The sequence below is a fragment of the Acanthochromis polyacanthus genome, chromosome 14 (genome assembly GCF_021347895.1).
Source record: "Acanthochromis polyacanthus isolate Apoly-LR-REF ecotype Palm Island chromosome 14, KAUST_Apoly_ChrSc, whole genome shotgun sequence".
NCBI lineage: Eukaryota > Metazoa > Chordata > Actinopteri > Pomacentridae > Acanthochromis > Acanthochromis polyacanthus.
In genome coordinates, this window is record NC_067126.1 from 4,119,043 (window position 1) to 4,133,853 (window position 14,811).

At 38.2% G+C, this 14,811-nt stretch overlaps 1 protein-coding gene across 1 annotated transcript in view; it reads right to left on the minus strand.

Annotated features, from left to right (window-relative positions):
- cntnap5a (contactin associated protein family member 5a) overlaps window positions 1-14,811 on the minus strand; it is a 195,916-nt gene that overhangs the window by 76,927 nt on the left and 104,178 nt on the right. The window contains 3 exon segments of the mRNA XM_051958577.1: window positions 2,255-2,374; window positions 4,321-4,427; window positions 14,299-14,458. Of these exon segments, the coding sequence (XP_051814537.1) occupies window positions 2,255-2,374; window positions 4,321-4,427; window positions 14,299-14,458 (387 nt within the window).

Genomic DNA, 14,811 nt, shown 5'->3' on the forward strand with positions numbered 1-14,811 from the left:
CGGGTCAATTATTTCTCCCTGAGCGACACATAAAGACCAGGATTTCAAAAAGAATCGATGCGCAAATTTGTGTGGATTTTCCCGTTTGCCTCGTTATGAATGCTGATAGTTTTTGGTTAAACCGTGACTTTCCAAGCAAGAAAATCCAAATATGAGCAGATGTACATTAAAAACATTGGTTTTCTTGCTATAATGCAGTGTTCTGCCTGTAAACTTTGGGTGCTACATCCATGTGGGTGTTATTTCTATACGTACTGACAACTTTAAGATCAGACAACACTGTTGGCTCAAGATGCTGCAGTTTTTGGAAACATCTGATAGAAATTTTTCATTTTATTTGAATTAATGAATTTGGGATGATTCTAAATGGTTTTTTTTTTCCAACATGAAGGTGAAGTCTATCAGTCAGAGAGGCTTTGGATTGTGTAGTTCTGGTCTTTTGTACATTACCTGATTGAATTCTTGAAGTTTTAAGCACAAAAACATTTGCTGATAGTTTTTGGCAAAACCGTGAATTTGCGGCCGAGAAAATTCAAATATGAGCAGATTCACATTCAAAACACATTAATTTTCTTGCTATAATGAAGCATTCTGGCTGGAAACTTTCAAGGGCTAAATCTTTTGCTAAGTGGGATGTGAGGATTGTTCATGTTGACGTGAACCCCAACAGTCTGAATATCCAACAGGCCATGAACAGAGATTAATCAGTTGCTTTGTCATAAATTAAACTATCAGAGGCTGTGTATAAACTCATGACGTTCAAATTAATCGGTGTATTTCTGGAACTTCCTGTACAGACTGAAGGCTGCTGGAAAGCAACTTATTTTTCCTGACTTTAAACTTCCCCCCTGCTGATGCAGACTGCTCTCGTCTGCTTTCTAGGAATTTCACTTCATCTCGAACAAGTCTATTATTGTAAACCACCTACACTGAGCATGAAAACAGTTTCTGGCTCTCGACGGTGTCCCTAAAGGGGTTTATGTGGACTCCTACAAAGGTGTGGACATTGAAAGTACAACTCTGTCCTCAGGAGGACTCAGGAACTGTAAAGACATCGTGTCATGGAGGGTTCATCCATCTTAATATACAGCCTTTGGCCTGTCCACCCCATAATGACTGCTCAGGAACGAATTTCAGGAAACCCCGAGGCCTTAGATTATCCATAGGATTAGCCCCTGATCCTCCAGAGGATCCACTGAAGTCTGCTGCTGATCACATGGACAAAGAAAAGACCTTCTGGAGGAAAGTTCTGTGGTCAGATGGAAGAAAAACTGAAGGCGAGACCTTTAACCCCAAAAATACCAAACTTACCCCCCAGCATGGAGGAGGCAGTATCATGCTCTGGGGCTTTCTATAAGAGCTTCTGGTTTCAGACTGGATGTTGGACTGGTTCTGGACAGATCTTGGATTCTTTTCTGATAGTAGTTTAGACTTTGTTTTGGTCAACCCTTATCCTGTTTACTGGTTGTTGTTTTTTTTTTAGGACTGGTTCCAGACCGTCTTGAGCAGATCTTTTTTAAACCCCAAGAACACCAAACATGGTGATGGCAGCATCATGTTCTGTGGAACTGGAGCTTTCCACAAAATAAATGGAATAATGAAGTCTTTGAGCTCATATTAACAAAAACATTATAAAGCAGAAGTCAACTAGTGATATTTTCTGAACCACATATAGCTATTAAACATGTAAAATAGTATTTATTATGAAATGCTTGGTCACAAAATGATCAAACAATTATTCCTGTTGAATTTGAAGTTAAGCAGGTTTGACAAGTTGAACTGGTTTAGGATAAAATCTGAATTGTTTATGATTAGAAATCAGCTTCAAGCACATCAGAGATGGAATAACCTAAAAATAAGTCCATAAAAATCTCAGCCGTTTTGGTGTTTTTATGTTTTCTGATCTAGTATCTAAAATCCTCCTTTCCCTGCAGCTGTCCTCAGCGTCTTTCTGCCTGATGTCGGTGAAATTTGCCGGCAGATTAGACTCCTGGGAGGCTCCTGACTGATGACCTCCTGCTCCGGTGGACGGTGTCCCCTCTGGAGGCCAGCAGAGGTTTTCAGATCTATGAGCTTGTTAAGTTGTAATCTCTTTAATTTGAGGAGCCGTCACCGGTCCCTGCGACCTCTACACCCACGGCGATAAGTTCTGTTAATGAAGACTGTATCAACATGCCGATCGATAGGAAGTCTTTGCTGTGAGCTTTCTGCCCGTCGAACGGAGCCAAAGGTGACGAGACGCCGTGGAGCTCACCTGTCATGTTGCAGTACACCTGTGTGGGCCCCAGGGGGCCGCTGCCGTCAGGGTCGATGAAGTAGAAGCCCGACGAGCTGCCACTCAGCTTGTAGGCCTCGCAGGACGACTCGTAGATGGCTGCGGAGGACAGACAGCAGAAAACACTTACTCCTCCATCACACAAAGAAACATCTACGCATAAATACATTATCTACTGTCAGATGGATACTGTCACTTTGGATAAAAACATCCGATTATAGTAGAATACTGAAGAAACATCTTTATTGCACAAATTTAATAAAAGACAAGCAGCAGGTGATGGAGACGTATTCTGAGAAAGTTCTGCAGAGTTCTAGTGACGTTTTTAGCAGGAAATTCTCTTTAATTTAGTTTGGTTTCAGTCTTGTTTCTCCTGGTTTTGGATGCGAACATAAGATCATTTTAGGACTGGTCCCAAGAGCAGGTCTTGGACTTCTTTTTTGGGAGTAGCTTAGGTTTGGTTTTGGTCAGTCCCAACACTTTTGAACCATTTTTTGATTTTTTTTTTAGGACTGGTTTCAGACCGTTTCTAAATTTGGATGATGGACTGGTTCTGGACTTTCTTGGGACTGGTTTATGTTTGGTTTCAGTCTTGGTTCTCCTGGTTTTGGATGCGAACATAAGATCATTTTAGGACTGGTCCCAAGAGCAGGTCTTGGACTTCTTTTTTGGGAGTAGCTTAGGTTTGGTTTGGGTCAGTCCCAACACTTTTGAACCGTTTGACTTTTTTTAGGACTGGTTTCAGACCGTTTCTAAATTTGGATGATGGACTGGTTCTGGACTTTCTTGGAACTGGTTTATGTTTGGTTCCAGTCTTGGTTCTCCTGGTTTTGGATGCGATTTAAAGTTGGTTTAGGATTTATTTTACTCTGGATCTGGTCCTGGATGAGGACTAGTTTCACACTGTCTTAGACTTTTTTAGGAGTAGTTTAGGTTTGGTCCAGATTTTGTACTGGTTTTAGACTGTTTTAGGACTGGTTTCAAACAGATCCTAAACAGATCCTGGATCAAAACCGGATCCAGTTTTAGTTTGAGACGCTGTTCTGACTGGTGCTAAACTTTTTTTTGGACTGGTTTAGGTTTGATTTTGGTCCTAGTTTTAGACCTTTTTAGGACTGATTTGGGACAAAAAAGGAGCGAAATTGTCATGAAAAGATGCAAAATTATTACAAAAAAGGAAAATCACGACAAAATTTCACACAGTTTCCATAAAAACTACAATGAAAATATGAAAAATCACCACAAGAGGCAAAATTATCACAGAGGTCCAAGATTTCGACAAAAATATGCACGATTGTCATAACAATGTGCACAATTGTTTCAAAAATGTGCAAAATTACGATTAAAAAAAGAGACAAAACCACCACAAAGGAGTCTAAGAATTATGTAAAATTGCCACAAAAAGACATGAAATCCAAAGGAAAGCATGCAAAATCACCAAAAACCACCATAAAATGACAATTACCACAAAGAACTGCAGAACCACAACAAAAAGAGGTGAAATTAGCAGATAATCCAATAAAGCTGACATTAAAACCTGTTTATGTTGATTTATTTAATTTAGACCAGTTTATCTACTGGATTGTTTATTCTGGTTGAATATCAGCTGTGATTTTCTTTATTCATCTGCAGCCTCTATTTATTTATTGGAACTGAAGATATTTCAGAATAAAAGCCTTGTAAAGCTTCCTCCCTGAACTCTGCTGGACTTTTTTAGCTTCAGATATTCGGGACTGAGCTGCAGATGGAAAAGTAGATTCTGGAGTTTTGTTTTGTTTTTTTTATTCTGGAGGAACCTGATGAAAGGAACCACTTCTAATTCAGCAGCCGTCTCTTATCTGCCATGTTCCCTCCAACAGCAGCGTATAAACAAGACATCAGTATTCTGGGATGGCGCCCTCCACACACAGTTTCCAACAGCTGTCTCCGCGGCAACGATCAAGGCGGTGTCAGGGAGCGACAGCGGTGAGGAGAAACTCCTCCACGGCGGGTCTGATGCCGTTTAAGGAGCCAGGAGGAAAAAGAAAATGGAAAAAGACGCTCACAGTTGTGGCACGTCGCTCCAGAGTATCCCGTCCCCGAACAGTCGCAGGAAAACGAAGTCCACGTCTGGGAGCAGCGGGCCGAGTGTTCACACAGGTTAGGAAGGCATCTGGAAGGAAAACAGGGAGGAGAGGGGAGAAGGTTGGTCAGAGGAGAGGATTAACAGGAGAAAAAAGAACATTCTGGTGCACCAGGAGTCAGAAATAATGCAGCATGTACAGTAGGAGGCAGAAACAATTCACAATGTTAGACACAAGACAACTAAAATGGATCAAAAACAACCATAAAGACACACAAAATTAACAACATGAGACACAAAGGAGCAAAAAACAGAAAAGAGGCTACAAAGAAATGCAACATAACCAAGATGAGACAAAAACAACCTCAAAGAGAAAGACAAAAAAAAACATGAAAAATGACTAAAATTGAACAGAAAATGTTCCAAATGTGACACAGAACAACCAAAATGGATAAAATCAACAATAAAGAGGCACAAAATGAGCAAAAGACAGAAAAAAAGTGGTTACAAAGAGATGCAAAAATAATCAGGATGCTGCACAAAAATACAAATAATAGTGGCCGCAGAGAGACAAAAGATTAACATGAGACAAAAATGAGCAAAAAAACCAAAACTGAAATACTTAAGAGATGAAAAATGACTAAAATCAGACACAAAATGTTCAGAATGAGACACAAAAGGACCAAATTAGAACAAAAACAACCAAACAGTGATGCAAAATGTCCACAAAGAGACAAAAAAAAAAAAACAACGTAAAATGACCAAAATCTAACAAAAAAATCACCACAAAGACAAACTGGTGACACAAAAATAACCAAAATGGAGCAAACGCAACCATGGGAGATAGAAAAAGACTAAAATAGACACAAGATGTTCAGAATGAGACACACAAAGACCAAAATGGAACAAAAACAACCACAAAGACATGAAAATGACCACGAAGAGACAAAATAGTGACAAAAAAAAATTATGTCAAATTACTAAAATTTGACCAAAGGTGATACAAAATGATACCTGAACGAAAACAACCATAAGGACACAAAAATGTCCCAAATATGACACAAAATGACCAAAATTAGAAAGAATGGTTGAAAAAGAATCAAGATGTGGCACAACTGGACCCAGTTAGGAACAAAAACAACCATAAAGATGTAAAATGACTAAAACCAGCTAGAAAATGACTAAATGGCATTAAAACCAACCATAAGACACAAAATAGCAACAGAAAGACACACAAATGTCCTAAATGTGACAGAGACACAAAACAAAATGTGACACAAAATGGGAAAAGAAAATGACGAGAAAGAGAAAAAATGGCAACAATGAGACGCAAAATGACTAAAATCAGCCACAAAAATCACTAAAATGGCATTAAAACAACCATAAAGACAGAAAATAACGATAAAGAGACACAAAATGTCCCAAATGTGACACAAAACAACCAGAACTTCTCAAAAAGAACCATAACGATACAAAATGAACAATACGAGTCTCAAAATGATGAAAACGGATCAAAAAGACTCCAAACGGCTCAGAGCAGAATAAATGTGACGTAAACGGAGCGTAAAGAGAGAAAACCGTGGAGATGAAGCAGCAGAACTTTATCAGAGAGAATAAAACAACCACAGGCGTATAAATCAAAGTGGATCTGAGGGTTTGGCTGCCGGTCGCTGTGATTAATTAATTATCCGATGGTTGTTTATTCATTTGGCCGTCAGCTGACTAATTGAAAAATCTCCACTTTCTCCTAATAAACTTTTATTATCTGCCTTTTCCAGCCTCTTCCTGCTTCCAGAGCAAACAAAGCTTGTGTTTGTTGTTGAGAGGAGATCAGAGCAGAATAATTCTGCTGTTTACTGAACTCATCTTTTATCCATCAGGTGGGAAAAGCTCCTCCTTTTGTTCCGCTGCTGCTCCGGAGCAAACCCAGAAACGCTCATCTGCAGCCGATTCATGTCAGTGGAATAAAAAAAAACAGAGACAACCCGAAAAGTAAAAGCTTCTCCGTCACCTTCAGAGTAAAACAGCAGCTAAAATCAGACACAGACCAACTAAAAACAACTACTAAAAGAAGCAGAGTGATTAAATCAGACAAAAATGTTCCAAATGTGACACAAAAAGACCAAAATGGAAGAAAACAATGACAAAAAGCTGCAAAATGACCACAAAGAGACTGAAAACTAACAAAATGTGACAAAATGGATCAAAAACAGCCTTGAAAAGACATAAAAATAACGATATGAGACACAAAATGATCAAACTGGGACAAAAACGACCATGAAAAGTCACAAAACGACTAAAATCTGATGCAAAATATTCTGAATTTGAACAAAAACGACCGTAAAAAGACAAAATTAACCATATGAGACACAAAACGACCAAAAATGTGTCAAAAACAACTATGAAAATCTAAAAAAAACGACCACAATGTAACAAAATAACACCAAGGACATGCAAAATGACTGAAATTAGACCAAACAAAAGCCAAACTGGGAAAAAAACAACAACCAAAAACACATAAAATTAGCAATTTTGAGCATAAAACAACCAAAATACAACAAAAAAAAAATACACAAAATGGCAACAAAGGGATGCCAAATGTCAAGTGTGACACAAAAAGACCCAAATGGAACAAAAACAACCTTGATAAGCTACAAAAATGACCACAATGTGACTAAAAAGCAGCAAACGGATTCAAAATTAACAGTATGAGACACAAAATAACCAAAATGGAACAAAGAGAACCATAAAAAGACGCAAAATGACCATTAAGACGCAAAATTAACGAAATGACACAAAATGAGCAAAATTGAGACAAAAAAAACAAGCATAAAAAGTGATCCAAAATGACTAAGAAAAGACTCCAAATTAACATGTGACAAAAAATGGTCACAGGGACAAATGACCAAACTGGGACCCAAAAAAATCTTTGAAAGATGCAAAAAACAACCACAATGTGACTGAAAAGACAAAATGGACTGAACATTACACAAAATAACCAAAAAGTTACAAAAACAACCATAGAAAGCTGCAAAATGATGAAACAAACGGAAACAAAATGTAACACAAAATGACCAACCTGGAACAAAAAATAAACAAACAACATATACAGACGCAAAATGACCATTAAAAGACACAGAATCAACAATATGGGACATAAAATGACCAAAACAGAACAAAAAAAATACACAAAATGGCAACAAAGGGATGCAAAACGTCTAAACTCAGACACAAAATCTCCCAAATGCAATATAAAACAAATTGCAACAAAAACAACCTTGAAAATCTACAAAGATGATCACAATGTGAGAAAACGGCAAAGAGATGAAATGACTGAAATATGACACAAAACAACCATTAAAAGATGCTAAATTAACAATCTGAGACACAAAATAACCAAAACCACCTTGAAAAGCGACATAAACGACCTCAGCGTGACCAAACAGCAGCATAAAGGAGCTAAATGACTGAAAGGGGACTCTAAAAGTGCGACCGTCTTCTCTTTGACGTCTCTAAAAATAAGAGCATCACCTTCAGACCACAGTGCTGCCGTTGCTGCTAATGGGATTCCTCCAGGACGAGCAGAAAGTCTTGTGATTAATAGTGCCTTCCTCGAGCCTCCTTCAGTTACACATAATTGCCAGCCTTTCAAGGATGCATCTATAATTTCATACACTTCATCTCTTCACCTATTAACTGCAGCCGCAACATGGATGGGGTTTTAATTACCGCCCGGCTATTTTCTGTTGTTGAAACTACACAACGCTCCCAGTCACCAGAAGAACAAAGATTAACAGCGATAAAAGTTCTTTCTCTCGTCCACTCCGGGTTCATTAAACACTGACGGTTGATATGGAAGTAATAATCAATCCGACGGCTGCCCCGGTCCGACAGACAAAAGGCAGAAATAACATCGATAACATCACAAAACTTTGCTCTAGCTCCACAGAGGGAAGAAAATGACCACAAAGACACTCAAAATGTTTCAAATCTTACCCAAAATGGGCAAAAACAAGCATAAAGAGATGGAAAATGACCACAAAGAGACAAAAGTAACAAATATGATCAAGTACAGAAGAATAGTTACAAAATAATCAAGAAATTGAAACAAAACAACCATAAAGAGACAACAAAAAGATGCAAAATGACAAAGATGGGGCAGAAAACGTCCTAAATATGACATAAAATGACCAAAGTGGAACAAAAACAACCACAAAGAGAAGCAAAATGACCACGAGAAGACAACAAAATGAGACACAAAATGTCCAAAGGGTACAACAAATAACCAAAAAGAGACAAAACGGCAAAGATCACACAGAAAGCGTCACAAATATGACACAAAATGACCCAAGTGAAGCAAATACAACTACAGAAACATACAAAATGACCACAAGGACACAGAAATGAACAATCTGAACACAAACATTACTAAAAAGAGATGCGGAAACCATAAAGATACTGGGATGGAAACAACCATGACACAAAATGTCACAAATAGAACAAAAACAACCTTAAAAAGATGCAAAATGACCGCAAACAGACAAAAAGTCCATAATAAGAGACACAAAATGACCAAAAATGGAACAAAAACGGTGACAAAGACCTGCAGATTGACTAAAGCAGACAGAAAATGTCCCAAATGTGACACAGAATAACCACAATGGGACAAAATCATCCATAAAGAGACACAAAATTCACTACATGAAAGAGAAAAAAAAATACAGAACGGTCAGAAAAACAATCAAGATTTGACTAAATGACCAAAGCGGTGCAAAAACAACCATACAGAGATGCAAAATAACATAAATGGGACAAAATGAACAATATGAGACACATAAAGGCCTCAAATGGTCCAGAAAAAAAAAGAATAAATGGCAACAGAAAGATGTAAAACGACAGAAAATGTCTCAATGCGACACAAACACCCAAAACAGGGCAAAAAGAATCATAGAAAGATGCAAAATGACCACAAAGAGACACCAAGTGAAAGCAGAAAATATCACAAATGAGACAAAGACAACTAAAATGGGACAAAAACAACCATAAAGAGACACAAATAGTAAGAAAATGGGACCCAAAATGAGACTAAAACAACCTATAAAAGATGAAAAAATGTCATTAAGAAGACACAAAAGCAATATTCTGAGACATAAAACGACCAAAATGGTACGTAAGCAACCATAAAGAGATGCAAAATAACCATAAAGACACAGAATTAATAACCAGAGACAGAAACAGGACAAAAATAAATAAATACGTTGTTACAAAAACACGCAAAACAATCAAGATTTGACAGAAATCGACCAAACTGGTGCAATAACAAACATAAAAAGATGGAAAATGACCAAAACCGATGATGTAAAATCGCTAATATCAAACAAAATAGCAGTAATAAGAAACAAAATGATGAAAATAAATAAAGCTGGCCCCTAAACATCTGCTCATTAACAGACACTGCGGTTTCCAGATGTTCCCTAAACGCCTCACATTCAGGCTACAGTAGACGTTAGCTAGATGCTAGCTGAAATACGGCGTTTTGATGTCACATTTTCCTGAAACCAGGTGTTTACATGAGCGGATTCCTAAAGTTGTGATTAAAGTTTGATGAAGCGAGCAGCAGAAAGTAATCGATGGCGCTCCAGACTCCAGCTGCCACGCCGCATTAGCATGGTGGGAACGCTGCCCTCGCCTACTTCTGCATGCCGCTGCAATATTTCCTGCGTTCCCTCGAGCCACGGAGCCGTTAACGTGTCGGCCGAGTCGCTCTGAAGCTGCACCGTTCACAGAAACGCTCTGCAGACGCTCCACTAACGGCTGCCAGACGCACAGCGAACACAAATACACAAAGCGAATGAAGCAGAATTAACAATATGAGACAGAAAATGACCGAAAACAAAGAACGGTCACACAGAGACGGAAAACAATCAAGAGGAGACGGAAAACAACCAAACTGGGATAAAAACGAACAAGAAACGCTGCAACATGACCACAGTAGAGACACAAAATAGATAAGACATAAAATGACCAAAAGCAGACATGGTTACACAGAGATGGAAAGATGACCATAAAACAGGAAAAAAACCCAAACGCAACACAAAATGATCGAAAAAGAAGATAGCCAAAGAAACACAAATGACCAAAATGGAACAAGAAAATGGCCAAAAAGAGGAAAAAAAAAAACGGCAACAAAGACAAAAATAACCATAAAACACAAAACAGTCTAAATGTGTCATAACACAATGAAAATGAACCAAAAACAACCATAAAAACATGCAAATTTACTAAAATCAAAATGTTTCAAAATGACACAAAAAGACCAAAATGGAACAAGAGCCTTGAAGTGATGCAAAATGAGACAAACCTGCCCCCCTTCCAAAAACACACACACAAAAAAAAAAAAACACAGGGGCAACAAAACGATGCAAAATGACTACAATCAGACAGAAAATGACCATAATGTGACAAAATGACAATAAAGAATGCAAACTATAATAAAACATCTTAAACATGACACAAAACCACCAAAATGAACAAAAACACCATAAAGAGAAGCAATATGACGACAATCAGACAAAATGTCCCAAATACAACTGAAAATGACCAAAGTGGAACCAAAACAACAATAAAGACACAAAATCAACAATATGAGACACAAAATGGGACAAAACAACCAAAAACAGTCAAAATGGCAACAACAAGATGCAAAATGACTAAAATCAGAAACAAAAGCAACAAAATATGACAAAACAACCAAAAGGAACAAAAACAACCACAAAGATGCAAAATGACCAAAAAAATGTCCATGAAGAGACAAAATGATGAAAAAGAAAATGTAAAAAGACCAAAGTGTTCCAAATGTTACTCAAACTGGTCAAAAAAGTAGGAAAACAAACTTAAAGAGACACAAAATAACCAAAATGGAACAAGAAAATGGTAAAAAAGACAAAAATTGACAACCAACAACAATAAGAGACACAAAACGATTAAAATAAGACAAAATGTTCCAGATGTGAACCAAAACAACCAAAAAAGGAAGAAAACAACCAAAAATGAGACACGGAACAACCAATATGGAACCAAAACATCCCTAACGAGGTTCAACATCAGAAACAAAAACAACAATAAGAGACAGAATAACACAAAACCAGCACAGCTCTGTCATCTATCGCTGCATTAACTATGATGAAACCCCAACAACCACAGCCTGCCCCTACTAAAGATGGCTGCTGCTCACTAAAAACCAACATCCTGCTCCATCAATCTGTCACTTCCTGCAGAGCTTCCCGTTTGATCGCCTCCGACTGAGAACAATGTGACAGCAGAGACTCTCCTCCTGTTTGTGGGTCTGTTGACGAGGCCCACAGCTGTGCAGCGTAATGAGTCAGAGCTGCTTGTTAGCATAGCGCCATGGATGAGAAGGTCCACAACAACACGAAAAACAACAACAAACACACGAAATGATCAGAAACTGAAAGGATGGCTCCAGAGAGAGGCAAAGCAACTGACACTAGACAAGAAATACCCAAAACTGGCAAAAAATAAGACACCACAAAGAGGTGCAAAAAGACCAATATGAGATTTAAAAAAAAAATGACCAAAAAACAAACAAACCAAAAAACAAGAGACCGAACAGCAAGAAAGACTTCTATCAGACAAAAAAAAAAAAAACACCAAAAAGGGAACAGAAACAATCACAAACAGATGCAAAAAAAACATCAAAAAAGACATCAAATTAACAATATGACTGAAAATTGGGGGAACAAAAAGACCACAAAGAGACCAAATGGCAACAAGATGCAAAAAAAACAAAAAAAACAAAACAAAAACACAAAATGGCCAAAAAAAAAGACCATAAAGAGATACAAAATGACACCAAAGAGCCAGAAAACTAACAATATGAGGCAGAAAATGACCAAATGACACCAAAAACCAAAGACAAAAAGACCAAATGCCCAAAACTGGCAAGAAAAACACCATGAAAATGACCAATGTGAGGCATAAAATACTCAAAATGGAACAAAAAAAACAACCAAAAGAGACCAAAAGGCAACAAAGAGATACAAAGCAATCAACACATAACACAAAATGCCCAAAACTGGCAAGAAAACATTATAAAGAGACGGAAAATGACCACAAAGAGACAGAAAGTTAACAATATGAGACACAAAATGACCAAAGTAGCACCAAAAAAAAACAAACATAAAGAGCCTAAATGGGCAAAACTAGCAAGAAAAACACCATGACGACGTGCAATATGAGGCACAAAATGGGACCAAAAACCAACCAAGAGACCAAATGGCAACAAAGAGACACCAACTGACCAACCTGGAACAAAAACAACCACAAAGTGACGCAAAACTAACAATATCAGAGACAAAATGAGCAAAATGGCACCAAGAAACAAAAACAAAGACACTAAATGGCAACAAAGAGATGCAAAGCAATCAGCACGTGACACAAAGAGCTCAAAGAGATGTGATATCAGAAAAAAGGCCCAAAACAGAATGAAAACAACCACGAACAGATGCAAAATGACCACAAAGAGACAGAAATTTAACATCATAAGACTAAAGATGACCAAAAGCCAAAAACAAAGAGACACCAAATGACCAGCCTGGATCAAAAACAACCATAAAGAGATGCAAAATGAACAATGTGAGACACAAAACGGCACCAAAAACCAACAACAAAAAGACCATTGGCAACAAAGATGCAAAGCAATCAACACGTGACACAAAATGCCCAAAATTAGCAAATAAACACCATAAAGAGATGCAAAATGACAAAGGTGAGCCACAAAATGACCAAAAACCAAACATCTGTGGCAGCAAGCGACACTAAATGACTACAATCACACTGTCCCAGATGTGACACAAAACAATCAAAATGTAACAAAACCATGAAGAGATGCAATAGCAGACCAAGAAAAGTCCCAAAATGCAACAAAAACAATCAAGAATAGACACAGAATGAACAATGAGTCACAAAGTTTTACAAGCACGACCACAAACAGAAAGAACGATTCCAAAGAGATGGAAAACGAGCAAGAATGGTGCCAAAGTGAAGCAAAACAAGACGACATGGTCATCAATATCCCCCGCCACATGTGATGTCTATGAGTCTACATCCAAAATAGTGATAAAGGGCCATAACTCTGTTAAATATTATCGCACAGGTCTCATTTTCGAACTTGATCAAGGTGTCCATGGTGTGAAGCTACACACTAAATTTGGTAATCCTAGCTGTAATAGTTTCCGAGAAAAGCTGTCCCCTTCATCTCGGACGGACGGACGCCAAACCTATATCCCCCTTTTCCACTTTGTGGAGGCGGGGGATAATAACCAAGATGTGATGCAAAATGGCCAAATTTAGATATAAAGGGATGAAAAATGACCACAAAGAGACAAAATTAAGAAGAAGAGACAAAAAATGTCCCAATATAGATTACAAAGATGCAAAACGACCAAGAAATCGTGACAAAAACACCAATAAAGAGATGCAAAATTACCAAAATGCGACAAAAAAATAACCAGAAGACACAAAATCAATATTGTGATACACAAAATGATAAAAAACAGAAAGAATGATGACAGAGAGATGAAAAACAACCAAAATATGACAGAAAGATAGTCAAATTTGGACATAAAGAGATGAAAGATGACCGCAGAGACACAAACTTAATGTTAGAGGATGTAAAACGACCAAAAACACAAAGAAAGACTTCAAAGAGCCAAAAAAAAAAAAAAAAGTGGAAATCGTGACAAAAGCCCAATTAAAAGATGCAAACGGAACCAGAAACCAGACTGGATGCAGATGAGGAGGAGTGAAAAGCTGATGGTCTGCAGCAGCAGCAGCTTGTTAGCAGGTTTCTGCACGAGGAGCTGCTGCTGCTCTTTAATTGGACGTCCTGTCAGCCTGTTTAGTCTGCAGGACACTTCTACAGATTAACCCCCTCGCCTACCTGTCCTTTATGCTGCACGTGTCCAGCTGCAGCTCGTTGTAGTTTCCCAGCAGCCCCTGCTGCACCAGGCTCAGGTTCATGGGCTGGCCGTTGATGAAGACGAGCTGCATGCAGCCCTGGAAGGACGCAGTCTGGGCGCGGCAGTCCATGGACGGGCAGCCTGCAGGCGACACGCAGGGTTTAGTCAGCTCACAGGAAATCATCTTTAAAAAAATCGCTGAAAAAATACCATTAATCAGAGATAGAAACTGTAAAAACAGGAAAATTAGGTGGATTTCCAACTTACTGACAGCACTTGCACTGATCACGTGTGACTTTTGGTTTCATTAGGAAAATTAACCAAATTTAAGCATAAAATCATGATACTATGGGCAGGTTTAAAGACATTATTGGACATTGATTGAGTCATACTGCAGTCATACTGTCATATTGGACACATTTTGTCATGCTGGACAGTTTTGGGGCATTTTAGGCAGGTTTCATCTGTGTGTATTGGACACTTTTTTCTCATGG